At 40.3% G+C, this 13,309-nt stretch overlaps 1 protein-coding gene across 4 annotated transcripts in view; it reads left to right on the forward strand.

The window, feature by feature from the left end:
* NARS2 (asparaginyl-tRNA synthetase 2, mitochondrial) overlaps positions 1-13,309 on the forward strand; it is a 51,322-nt gene that overhangs the window by 11,000 nt on the left and 27,013 nt on the right. For all 4 annotated transcript variants that reach the window (XM_085216472.1, XM_085216474.1, XM_085216473.1 and 1 more), the window contains exon 6: positions 6,625-6,725. In XM_085216472.1, the coding sequence (XP_085072598.1) occupies positions 6,625-6,725 (101 nt within the window). The remainder of the gene's footprint in view (positions 1-6,624; positions 6,726-13,309) is intronic.

The following is a 13,309-nucleotide window of genomic DNA, read 5'->3' on the forward strand; positions in this document are numbered from 1 at the left end:
TAAGTCAGAAAATGGTAAGAACTTCAGAGAAATCCTTTGTATTTGAGACTTTTTTTCTGCAGCTCAAAGAAAAAAGTTTGAGGAGAAACTGCTGAAAGTTTGAAAACAGCTAGGCAAATCTTAACCTGCACAGAGAACATCAGCAACACCAACCTGCAGATTTCTGCACCTTTGGTAGTATCATCTTTCTTTGGAACCCTGAGGGCAGGAAGCCTCTTGGCTGCGCCATCTTCCTTGAAAGAAACTTACTGAGAAGTCCAGAAAAGCTTTGAATATTAAGAGCTGTGTTTTAGTGAAACGCAAAGTAGGACAAGGTAATCTTCCAAATAGGGAGAGTTAGGATCAACAAGGTGAGACAACCCTTTTTAATTTAATCAGATAATAATTTCTTTGAGAACCTTAGGGGAGATCCTTTCCTTGTCTTTTTTTTTTTTTCTACTGAAGTCTAAAATCCTTTAAAAGCTTTGTATATCGCAATAAACTTGACCCAGTCTACTTCTGGGGCTGCTCCCTAGGAAATCTGCCTGCCTTTTGTCTTTGTGACCCAGCTGTGTGTCTGTTCCCTGCTATTTTCAGCAGCCTCCCACTCTGTCTGCAATGTTGAAGACTCTGTACATTCTGGGTCTCTTTCTGTCTTTTTGACTTTGCTCTCTGGAAAGTTGCCTTGTTTGACTGTCCTCAGCTGCTGTGGGGAAGTTGCAGTCTCCTCTCCCCTCTGGAAGAGCTTTCCTGACATGGAATGCTCTGATAAAACCCTGGGCAGCCATATTCCCTGCCACACAGCCTGTTGAAAGAACTTTGCATGCAGTCACTTAGCATGACAGTTCAATTGGCATCCACAGCTCTTTGAAGTGTATATCACCTGTGTCTAGTGTTGCCTGCAGACTTACTATTTTCTGGAACAATGTTCCACATCTGAGAAGAGGTGCAATCTACCTGGTGGCTTCAGTGGAGGTAATATGTTCTCTGTATCAGATTTATTTCTTCCCACACACATACCTCATTGCATTTGACATCGGTGCTTGACTGATCAGACTAATTCATTAAATGAAGGAATATTTATTTTACTGTAAAACTTGAGAACCATCCAAGTATTGTTCTTCTCCGGAATGTATCCAGAGAGAGTATAGTAGATTTGGTTTTCTTACCACTTCTTCATAGAGAAGAAGTAACTCTGGATCCTTGAAGAGTGTAAGTTCATGGCTGTGTGGCCTGTGGAACCAGAAATGTGTGTCTGCTACTGAAATTTACTCCTACCATGCTTCTGACAAATAACCCTGTCAGCACCAAGAAAGACTGGGATCTGCTGGGAAGAGAAGCACGGTTAAATGCAACAGGATTAGCATCCATCAGGTGTTTCCCCTTCAGAGATGTGTCACAGTCTGGGAGGCAGCCAGTACCTGGGAGCCTGGGACTTCAAGAGAGCTGCTCAGCAGGGCTCAGCTGGAACTGAGCTGAGGGAGAGCTTGCTGTCATCTTCCCTGGCTCTCCTGGTTTATGTTTTTCTCTACCTGGTTCTTCACTGTCTGTAATTCCAGTATGTTTGTGTGAGATGTTTCTTGCAGCAGAAACAGCTGATCAGCTGGACTCCCACTGGGCCATAGCAGAATTAGGGCTGGAATTGAAAGGAGGACTTCTTTGAAGTTAAAAATTCTGCAGCTTATCTAAAGAGGAAAACCCACTCATGTTTGTAATAGGGCATCACAAAGGGTAGTCTGGATTGAAGTTGTGTCACTGTGAAGCTTCAGCAGTGTGCTGTTGTGGGCCTCTCTAGAGCTAAAGCAGTGATTTCTGTGAGCTTTAAAAGTCATCTCCTATCCCCTCATGCTTGCGTAGAGTAAAAGAATCAAACGGTTTATACTCTCCTGAAGCAAATTGCCTCAAGTAGAAGTTAATGCAAGACTGACATCAAAGTGAATAATTTTAAATTAAATCATTAGACATTTGAGAAGGAGAACAAAACAGGTACTAAATCCAGTTGTTCTCGTACTTAGAATGAAAATAAAAAGCCTTTGATGTTGATGTCAAATCCTAGCCTGTTTATAGTGCATTTACTCTGAAACACCGAGATGTTTCATACAGATTCCCCCTCCCTCTCTCTTCACTGTAAGGTAGAGGAGTTTTTGACTAGGAAATGGAGAGAACTTGAAAGCAAACACATTATTTCCCCTCCCCGACTTGTAACAGGTAGGTTTGGTTTTGTGTGTTGTTTTTTTGTGGTTTTTTTTTTTTGAGTGTAAGTGGAAAACAAAGCCATCTAATTGAAATAAAAGCACAAGGTTGTAGCTTCATTTTCCTCATCGTGAACATGAAAAAACAACCTTGCTCTGAATCTGTGAAGCGATGGCACTGTGAATGGGGTTATTTATTATACACAAGCAGGCTGAACATAAATCTGGGGCATAAACGCTTCAGAACATTGGCCTTAGCCTGATCTTGTGTGTATAGAGTGGAGGAACCACTTCTGGTGGGTTTGTCAATATTTGCACGTGTGAAATGGGAAGTTGCTAATTATAGGACACCTCCTTGCTGAAGGTGTCCCTTCTGCCCTTTTCCAAAGGAGAAGGGAGTCATCATCTCCAGATAGCGAGTGGATTGATTTGGTGATTTTTTTTTTTTTTTTTTTTTTTTTCCAAGTTCACAGCACCCATTCATTAAAATTGTGTCTCAAAGTGGGGGAAAGTGAACACTTAGGAAGGGGGAGTAAAATTGTATTTAAGTTGCCGTATTCACTCTCCACCTTTCGTTGGAAACAGCCTAGCAGCTTCTTGCAGTGCACGCTTACATCTCAGGACCTGAAGGGTCTATCAAACTGGCTGCAGGTTTGTATAGATCTAGTGTCTCAGTTTTCCTTCAGTCACTTGCTGTTGTGTCTGTTTTCCCTTTGCCTCACTGTAATTACATCTGATACGAAGAATGAAAAATGACACAAAGTCATCAAAAATAAACCAGGGCCCAGCTCCTGGAGGCAGCTGTATCCTGTTTGTGGCTTTGGGGGAAGTATTGAGATTTCATGGCTGATTTCTTCTGTTCTTTTCCTGCTTCTAGTCTGTCTTTTTCTCATTGTTTAGAAGTTGCATCCTACAGGATTAGGTGGGATTTTTCAGTGGTGGGTAAGGAATGTTACTGAACTGAACTTCCAGTAGGATAAGCTGGGGTGGTACATGGCTCTTCAGTTCTCTGGGCATGGCTCTGGAACTATGGTATGTGGATGCTTGTATGTGTATTAATATCCATATTGTTTTTGAATAAATACACTGGATTTATTTGAAGAAAACAATAGGGGCCTGCTTCTGCATCCTTGTTTTCTTTTTTAGAATTACAAAACCTATGAAACAAAGGAAGCTGTCCTGGGGTTGCAGCAACAAATTGTCCTACTTCCATTGATCTTTGTGTATCAAGGCAAGCTTGCTCTTTTCTTTAGGGTGATGATGTGAAGAGATAAAACTGTTCTATGATCTGAGGCCTTTGACAGTCTCTCTCTTTTTTTTTTAATCTTTGTGATGAGCAGCGAAGCTTTTTAAGAACAAAAAAGCAACATCTTCCAACTCATTGAGAAATGAGTTGTAGAATATCAAAGGCTGGCAAACAAGCCTTAGTTGAGCAACCTCTCCCCCATGACAAAGCAAGCTGAGGAGCAGGGTGGCTAGAGGCAGTAGTGTGCTTTGTTGAGCTGCTAGCACTTAGCTTAAAATTCTAGGATCTACTCTTTGAAAAGTATTTATCTCAGAAGAAAGTACTCATTTTGAAGTGAACATAGATCAACCAAGCCTCAGATTATCTTCAGAGTTTCTTTCATTTTCCTGAACCTTTGACTCCTCTAAAGCTTAGGGATGATGTTGAGATACAGAAGATGCTGCTGTGATCTCATTTATCTTATATTTTTTTAAAAACAAAAAAACAGTATATATATAAATAATAAATGACTGAATTGTTACCTCTAGACATAGTCCAACTCAACTCCTGCTGTTCAGGCAGAGCCAGGTGGAACAAGCTGTCTGGGGCAGAGTCCATTTGAATTTTGAACATCTCTGCAGCTGGAGCTTCTTTAGTCCATATCACTGTTTGAAAAACAATAAAAGTTCTTCAGATCGAATGGCACGGTGTTTGGTTGTTGTTTTTTTTTTTTTTATATTCTCTTTTCTTGTGGTTGCCCAACACTGGCAAGAGGACCTGGCACCATCTTCTTTGCACTCTCCTTTCTGGTATTTGTGGACAGTAATGCGCTCTCCCTGAGCTGCCTGTTCTCCAAGGTGAGCAGTCACAGCTCTCTGTCTCTCCTCATCTGAAAGATGCTCCAGTTCCTTCATCACCTTTGCTGGACTCGCTGCATTATCATCTATCATGAGTACTCCTGCATCTTTATTTGCTCCACAGGCTCACAGCTGTCATTGGGCCTGGTTGATGTTCAGGAAAACAGTGAAGCATAATTTTTAAATGATTTATAAAGGTATAATTGCAGAGGTCTTTCAGTTTCTCTTTTGTACCTGGAAATTAAAACTTGAAAATATACCTCACTTGAATGGAATTTATTTCAGGCTTCTTTTGTAATTGCTGAACTTGCTAAGTTTTTCATTACGTGTAGTTTTTTATATTTAAATATCTGGTGACCAGAACTAATGGGCAAAAGCTGAAATGAAACATTTTTCATGTTTCATATTATATACAATTCATATTTCATATTTGTTTCATTCATACATTTCATTTCTGAAACATACAATGTTTCATTCATACAATTCATGTTTCATATTATATACAAACATAATATGACATTGTATGTGCCTATACAATGTCTCTGCTGTGATGTTTCCAAATCCAGGTTGTTGTAGTTCTTCTTTTCTGAAGACTGAAAAGCAATGGAGCCTTAAGAGGACATTTCATTGCTTTTTTTGCTGTTGGTTTTTGTTTTACTAGTGAGGAAAAAAATCACTTGTCTATGAACAAGAAATAGCACTGATTGTAACTGTTATTAAAAGAGTGTACACAGCATGGAAAGTACTCATCTGCTTTTTCAGTAGGCTTGAAATTGAATTTTGAAAGCAATGCTATTGACTTTCCTAATGGTAGAGGTTCTTCCCATTCACTATTCTTCTTGGTAGGAAAGAATGAAAATACAGTTTTATGTTTGGAGACAAGGTTGATACAGTGGTTTCAATCTTTTGAATGTTGCTGAGCAAATTGTCCCTCGTGGAATCACAGAGTGGCTTGGAAGGGGCCTCAAGGATCATCAAGCCAACTCCCTGCCATAGGCAGGGCCACCAACCTCCACATTTAATCCTAGACCAGGGCCCCATCCAGCCTGCCTTGAACACCTCCAGGGGCATCCACAGCCTCTCTGGCCAGCTGTTCCAGCACCTCACCGCTCATAGTAAAGAACTTCCCCCTGACATCCAACCTAAATCTTCCCTCCTTCAACTTAAAACTATTTTCCCTCATCTTGCTATTATCTACCCTTGTAAAGAATTGACTCCCCTCCTGTTTGTAGGCTCCCTTTAGGTACTGAAAGGCTGCAATGAGGTCACCCTTCACCCTTCTCTTCTCCAGGCTGGACAAGCCCAGCTTCCTCAGCCTATCTTTATAGGGGAACTGCTCAACAGACGATCCAGTTTGTACAATTTTTATTCTGTGTGTTTTTATTTCCTAGAAACATGGTATATCATTTCTCCACCCTCTCCCAAGTTCCTGGATGGACAGAGCTTTTAGCTACAATAGGCAGTTTTACTCTGCCTTGGAGCTAAAACCCAGAGGCTATCCTAGTAAATCTGATCTTCCACCACCTGTATTCTCTGACTTGCTTTCTAAATGGTGCAGATGTCCTTCTTGACACTTTATTTTACATTTTACCATCTTCTTCTTCTCTGCAATACCGTTTCTATTTCAACTCACCTATATTTAAATACGTACATTACATAGTTGTTTACTTTTAGTAAAATTCAGAGCTCCTGACGTATATATCCAACATACAAAGGCAAGTATGAGAAGGGAAGAGTCATGAATTCTTTTAGTTGGTATGAACTCTCCACTGCCCTTTAAAAGTTTTGGGCTGATGGTCAAACCCTGTTAAGCTGTGTCACTTCAGCGAGTTACTTCTCTGCAGCTGAACTGATAAAACTAATTGTTCTGCATTTAATTTACAATCCCTGTTATTTTGAGAAATATCTGAAAGAACTGTTTGTTCTTCCTCTGTGTTGACGTGTCTAAACTTTCTTGGTGATACCGGTGGAATGTGCAACAGTTCACTTGTTCTGTAAGTTGTGATACCACCAACCCATATCCTCATAAATCACTGAAAGTGGAAGTTGGGAGCTGTGTTGTTTCCAGCTTAGAGTATGACTTTTTACTATGCAGCCACATTAGGTGCTTCAAAGCCCTACAAAGAGAAGTCTCTGAGAGTACTTTATCATGTGGGTTATTTTTGTTTTCCTGTCTTTTGTTTGAATTCTTTATAGAGCCTGTTAGTTGTCTGAGCAAAGATGGGTAACATCATCTACGACTGTTGGGTTCCTTCTCAGAGGTGTTTGGGTGGATTCTGATGTTAGTTCTTAGGAGGAAAAAAAAAAAGAAACGGGGTGCTGTGATCTTTATTCAAACGCTGATAGACTAACGTGGATTTTTTATTTGCAGACATCACAGGAGGCAAAAGAATCTGCGGAAAAGAACCACTTCTTTAATGTGCCCACCTTCCTTACAGTTTCTGGCCAGCTCCACTTAGAAGCGATGGCAGGGTGAGCAAAACTACAGGTTTTTGGTTTGATCTGTGATATCCTTTCATTTGGCAGTTGTGCCCCATTGTTACCCATTAGATATCTGAAACGTGCACCAGAAAGAAAATGAGCAGCAGTGCCTGGATGATGATGTGAAAGGTCAGTGTATGCAGGTGAAAGCAGAACTCCTTTTGATTCTGGTCTGTGAACTAGATTTAGTTGCTAGGTATCTGGTGTGGATTGGGAATACTGGATGCATTCTTATAGGAATGACAAGAGGTTTGTTATCAATAGTTGTAATATCTTAAATGTCTGTTTGTTGTTCTTCACATTTACTGTATCTCAGAAATTCTTTTTAACTTGAGCAATCATATTACTTTCTTCTTTTTTTTTTTTCATTCCAAACTTTATTTGTGTCTACAGTCTTCCCGTTGTGTTTCTCCTCCCTGCTAGTTCACAATTCTTATATTTCATGGCTTTCACACTTAATGCTGTGTTCAGTCTGGCCACCAAAGAGATCACAGTTGAATAGCTAATAGTGACTTTAATTTAAAAAAAAAAAAAAAAAAAAAAATCCTTAAGCTTTGGATGTTAATGTTTCACTGAGACTGCTAGGGGTGAAAGTGTCATAATCTGTCAGAGCCACATTTCCCTTTGATGAGGGAATGTTATGCTCATCTACACGAAATTATCCCAGTAAATTAGGTTAGTTTATCAAGCAGAAGGAGTCAGAAAGCAAAGTTCTCTGAACACGTACAATGTGGGTTATCCTCAGATGTGGTGCTTCAGCCAAGTTGCTGTAAGCCAGCTGAATTGCTTGTAAAGCCTGTCACAGATCAGGTAGGTCTGTGTCTTTTTCTCAGTTGCCAAGGGGGTTTGACATGCACTTACAGGGGATACAGAGCTCTTTTTGAAGTGATTAGTTACTGTTAGGTAACTAATTAGATGCAAGTCTTCTGAAAAGAGGAATAAAACCCTACCTTTAAAAGACATGAATAGAAGTGGAACAACCTGCCTTTTCATGTAGACTCCGATGAATATTTCTGATAGTCACAGTATAACTTGTTGTCTATGCTATTCCAGTATTGAGAACCGAATAATAAATGTTTAGCTGCTTTCTGTTTAATCAGTGTTGCAGAGTGCAGTTGACTGCTGGTAAGTAAATAGTTGCTGTGAAGTTGTTCAAGTTTTGCCTGCAAATAAAAATAGCAGTTTCTTCAGAAATCTCTTTTCTGCCTTGTTTATTCTGTCTATGAGACTGTATCTCAGACCACCTAAACAGCTGGGATCTGCTAAAATACTCAAGCCAGAGGTTCTCAATGGACAGGATGTTTTTGACTTGCTCTCATGTGGTGCCCTGGCTGCTGTGACAGAAGCACAGGTCACTTGGCAGCCAAAGGCTGATGCGTCATCTCAGACATTATCTGAGGCAAGATAATGAGGTTTGTTTAACTGTAGAGTTTTGCATCCCTGAAAGAAGATGGGATGACATCCACTCATACGTGTTAGAGTTAATTGGCTTTCATGCCTTGTGACCTTTATTGAAAGACGTAATTCCACGAATCAAATAAGTGCAAAGAAAAGTATGGATTGTAATGATTAACTTGAAATACAATCTCGCCCTTGTTCATCAGTCTGTTCCCTTTAAATAGTACACAGCCTGCCCTGGGATTGAGCAGAAGGCTCAATTGGGCAAATGCGGGACCTGTCTGCTAACTACTTTTTCCATTGCTGTCATTCACGTGCACCTTGCTGTGTAAAGATGGGCAAAAAAAATCAATGCTCTTCTGAATGCAGTACATTGTATTACAGCTTTGTGTTCTTGTTTGACAGTAGCATGCTGTTCTTACAGGCATTTAAATGGATCTAGTGCTGTCTAAATTTAGATAAGTGGTTTTTATTCGTAATGGGACATAGCTGCTCTGTGAACCCACTCTTCTTATTTTTATTTTATTTAAACACAGTGGGTTTTTGAGGCCTAGAACTCAAGTGCTGTTGTATCCCTTCAGCCTTCAAAAATAGATCAAGCTCTTCTAGATGCAGAAACGTGATGCTTTGCTGTGGAATTCGGATATTAGCTATCTTAATGCTGTGAAACCCTTCAGATACTGAGAAGATTTTTATTTCTGGTTTCTTGTGCGAAGAAAGTTGGATTTTAGTCTGTGAATAGGATTCTTACACAATCAAATAATTTAAGTGCACAGTAGCAACGAAATCTGCTTGGCAAACAAACTTGTTCTCATGATGCTTTCAAAGCACAAAAACGTCAATCCTTTTCTCAAAAGTGGAAATATGGAAATACTCTGGTCCTCTTAGTAAAGCAAAGCAATCAAAACAGTGAAGAATTGTGTGTTTTAGATTTGATCCAATGAAATTTACCCTTTCTCTCACTTGTGTTTTAACCGAGTTTATTTTTCTTTGTGCCCCAAAAATGAACTATCCTTCAGTAATTCCCTTTTGCTTAAGTAAGTGTTGACTTGCTTCAGTCATACCATTTTCAGGAACAACTGGTCCATGAGAATCTGTGGGAAGAGACCAAGGTAGAAATATTTAGGAAACAGACCCTTCCTCATCTGATCTTGGCTTGTTTCGTGCTCTGACTTACTGTGGGAAATGGTAGTGCAGAGGCAGATCCTGCCCAAATCCTTTACAAACCAGGGGTGGTGCAAGACAGGTATGAGAGGAATTTTTCCATGGGGTTTTCTAGGGCACAGAAAGTCAACTGGGCAGACAGTCATGTTTGCATGGGTCTTGCTTTTAGCTTTTCAGAGCTCATGAGCAGGCTGCAAGCTGTGGTTGGAAAAGTCTGGGCAGAGGCCGTATGGGAAGACTTACCAGATGTGTCTGGATCCAAACCTTCTGCTGTCCTTGCTGAGAGTTCATTTGCAGTCTGTGGGGTGTTGCTGTTAGGACATTGTCTGTGTTGTCCAGAGACCTGGGTGCTATTTCTGATGACAGAAGTAGAACAGTTAAGCAGTTATGACATAGGAATTTTGAACCTTTTTCTCTGAAGAAAAAGGAGAAAAGAGGAGTTCCTGTATTTATTGAGTATCTACTAAGCTGTGTATGCTTGTTATTGAAAGCAAGGTCAGAGGAGTTCGTCTTGTCTCTCGGCGTGACACGAATGGCCTAGTTGGCACAACTTCTCATTTCATTTGCAGTGACGGCATCTAGGTTGACTGCTCAGCATGTCTGAATCATTGTCAGCTGCTATAAATCTAGAGGCTGACTGAGGTCTCCAAAAAAAGTCTTTATTCATTAATACAGCTCTGTAGCCTTCTAAATCCTAAATGAGTCAGTAAACACTGTGGGTTGAGGTTTGTAGGACTATGTGTGCCCCAATATCTGGTTTAAAATGTCACTGGTTTGCTGTGAAGTCAGTGGTCTTTGTGGTATTTCCTCAACCTCCAACCCTCATGTGAGCATAAAGGCCCTTTTGGAGATTTGAACTAGGCTGGAGGGTCTGTGAGAGTTGATGATTCAAAGGCATGCTGCAGACAGCCAAAACCAACTGTTGCCAAGAAGTAAAGCTCACTGGGCTTATTTACTCATTTATTTCTCTTTTCACCCATCTGAACTTCCCACAAGATCTACCTGTTCCTCTCTTCTCGGCCTTGTTGCTAATAGCTTACATCATTGTTTTGCTCTGGTTGTCCTGGCCTCTCATTCCATTTCAGGCACTGTCTGTTCTGCCTTTTGCATCGTTAGTTTCATTGGAGCTGCTCTTCTAGATAACTCTAGAGGCTCTTCCCTCCCTAAATCTCAGAAGTTTCCTCCTTTCTTGCCCTCCCTAGCTCTATTTCTTCCCTCCTTTCAGTCCCTCAGTAGATTTCTCATCTCCTATTTATCTCGTGTTTTCCTACAAATGAGCAAAAGCCTTAGCTGCAACCTTCTAGGAGCCTACTAATACCTGCATAGAGTTGCAGGAAGACAGTCACATAATCTTTGCAGTGGTGAGTGACAGGAGGGCAGGAGAAAATGGGCATAAGTAGCAGTGAGAACTTCTGAATGTTTACAGGGGAAAAAAAATCATGAAGAGATCAGTCAAACATCAAAAAAGATTACTGAGGGAGCTTGTGCGGTTTGCATCCTCTGAGATTTTCCAAGACAGAGCAGGAGAAAGCCCAGATAACCCTGGTCTGATCTTCTTGCTGACCCTGCTTTGAGCAGGAGGTTGGACTAGTGACCTCTCAAGATCCCTGCCAGCTTGAATTGTTCTGCCATTCTAAGTTTATTCTTGACTTCTTTCCCATTTCTGTCTTTTCTGATCTGATGCACAGAATCATCTGAATGAACCATCTCTAGTTCAGCATCTCTCCCTAGCACTTGTATTTTTCTGTCTAAAGTACATTCTCAGCCTTTTGCACTGACATCTGCCTGTTAATGTCTAATTATCAAACTTGATTTAGTTGAAACATTTTTGTTCTCATCTCCTTAAACACATCTTTTTGTTTCTAAGGAATTGTGGATTTTACTGGTTTCCTTCTAATTCCAGATATTATCTGCAATCCTGCAACTGGCTTTTCTGGTTTTACAGAGACTCTAAAAAAATCTCTGTCATTCAGACCATGTTAGCTGTGTCTACCTGAGTTTGCAGAGAGGTAAAAGCGTGAATTTCCTGTTGGTTTCAGAAGATTGCACAGATTTCATTTGAAAAATGTCACCATTTCACTGCTTTTCAAAGCAGTGGTGAAAGAGAGCTGTCTGTTTGGATTGATGTTCAAGAAGATACTGCAGAGCTGCAAAAAGATGCGTGTGAGGCCTTCTTCTGTAAAAGTGGCTTTTCTTTTGGCAGTCTGGCAAATGCAGCCTTAAAATTTGATTCTGAAATGACTTTATAATAAGTCATTTATAAAAGCTGGAAAAAATTGCATTGACCTCAAACAAATATTTGCTCTACATTGTACTATTTCAAATACTTTCAGATGCAGCTGCAAGAATGATGTCCAGTTGTATAGCATTCCTGTTGCTAAAAATTAACAAATAGAAGTGTAATTATTTATATTGGATCCCTAAAAAAATCTCTGACATTTCTTGTGCAGCAGTTGAGTCTGACTCACAACACAGACTCTTATAATTAGCACGCTAACTTCCATTAATTAAGCTGCCACTTAACTTGAGCTATAAAAAGCAACTGTGACATGTCTGGTTTTAATCAATTACTGCATGCTTCAGTCTGGTACATGACTGCAGCAGTGACTGTTAACAACTTTGTATCACTGGGAAGCCCAGTGCAAAAGCTCTGTAGAGTGCCTGGGGCTGCTTGGCTGGTTGGGGCTTTACATAGATACACCCTTGGTCCTTTCTACATCTCCACATTTTTGGGAGAGGAAGCAAAGGGAATGTGCTGACATGTAGCCATTCACAGCTGAGGGAACTGGGGTTGTTTGGTCTGGGGAAGAGGAGGCTGAAGGGTGACCGTATTGCTCTTATTGACCTTATTTAGCAATAGGATGAGGGGGAGTGGCCTCAAGTTGTGTCTGGGGAGATTCAGGTTGGATTTTAGGAAAAATTTCTTCGAAGGAGTGGTCAGCTTCTGGAATGGGCTGCCTGTGAAGGTGGTGGAGTTACCATCCCTAGAGGTGTTCAAGAAACATATAGATGTTGTACTGAGGGGCATAATTTAGTGAGGAAATACTGGTGATAAGTGTACAGTTGGACTGGATGATCTTGGAGGTCTTTTCCAACCTTGGTGATTCTGTGATTCTGTGGTAATCTAGTCCAACCATCAACCAATCCAACCCATCACCTCCATGCCCACTAAATCACATCCTTCATGCCACATATCCATGGTACTTGAACACCTCCAGGGATGGTGACTCCACCACTTCCTTGGACAGCCTGTCCCAGTGCATTACTGCTCTTTTGGAGAATAAATTTTTCTTAATATCCAGCCTGAATATGCCCTGTGTTCCAGCAGCTCCTGCTTCCCAGGGTGGATTTATGCCCCAGGAAATGGCTCCAGTATTAGGCATTAAGGCAGGCAGCTCCATCTCCTTTTGCTCTCTCAGCTTTCCTTAAAAGTCCACAAATCCAACAACAGTGTGCACATTGAAATTCTTCAAAGGTTTGCAGTTATTGCACTGAAGTAGAATATATAGAGATGGATATTTTATAGTCAACTGGAGTGTGTTGCATTTAATATAACTTTTAAAAACTATACTTAAAATAATTATTTACTTATCACTCTAGATCTCAAGGCCTTGCAAATTTTAAATAGCCTCACCCAAACTTTCAAGTGGGGCTCCAACTATGCTATTCTTTATGCAATAGTGCACCCACCAATGTGGTTTTTGGCTGCCATTCATATTTGTGGAGCTGGGAGAGCCAGTGTCCATTTGAAAAAAAGCTGACAAAAAAAAAAATCCTCTTTAAAGTTATTAAAATGCAGGTTATGGAGAACATGTGATTTTTCCACAATGGAAGAAAAAGGATTTATCACAGTTGCTTTCTTTTTTTTTTTTTTTTCCCATGGTGGTAATTTATTTTTATTGCTTAGAGTTGGAGTCACTGGGATGAATAAATTTTGAAAGAGACCTTTGGACCTTGTTTTATTTAAATGCATGATACATTTTGTATCACTTCTTTGTGGAAGGTCTCTTTTA

Source organism: Meleagris gallopavo, chromosome 1 (assembly GCF_905368555.1).
Source record: "Meleagris gallopavo chromosome 1, MGAL_WU_HG_1.1, whole genome shotgun sequence".
NCBI classification, from domain to species: Eukaryota; Metazoa; Chordata; class Aves; order Galliformes; family Phasianidae; genus Meleagris; species Meleagris gallopavo.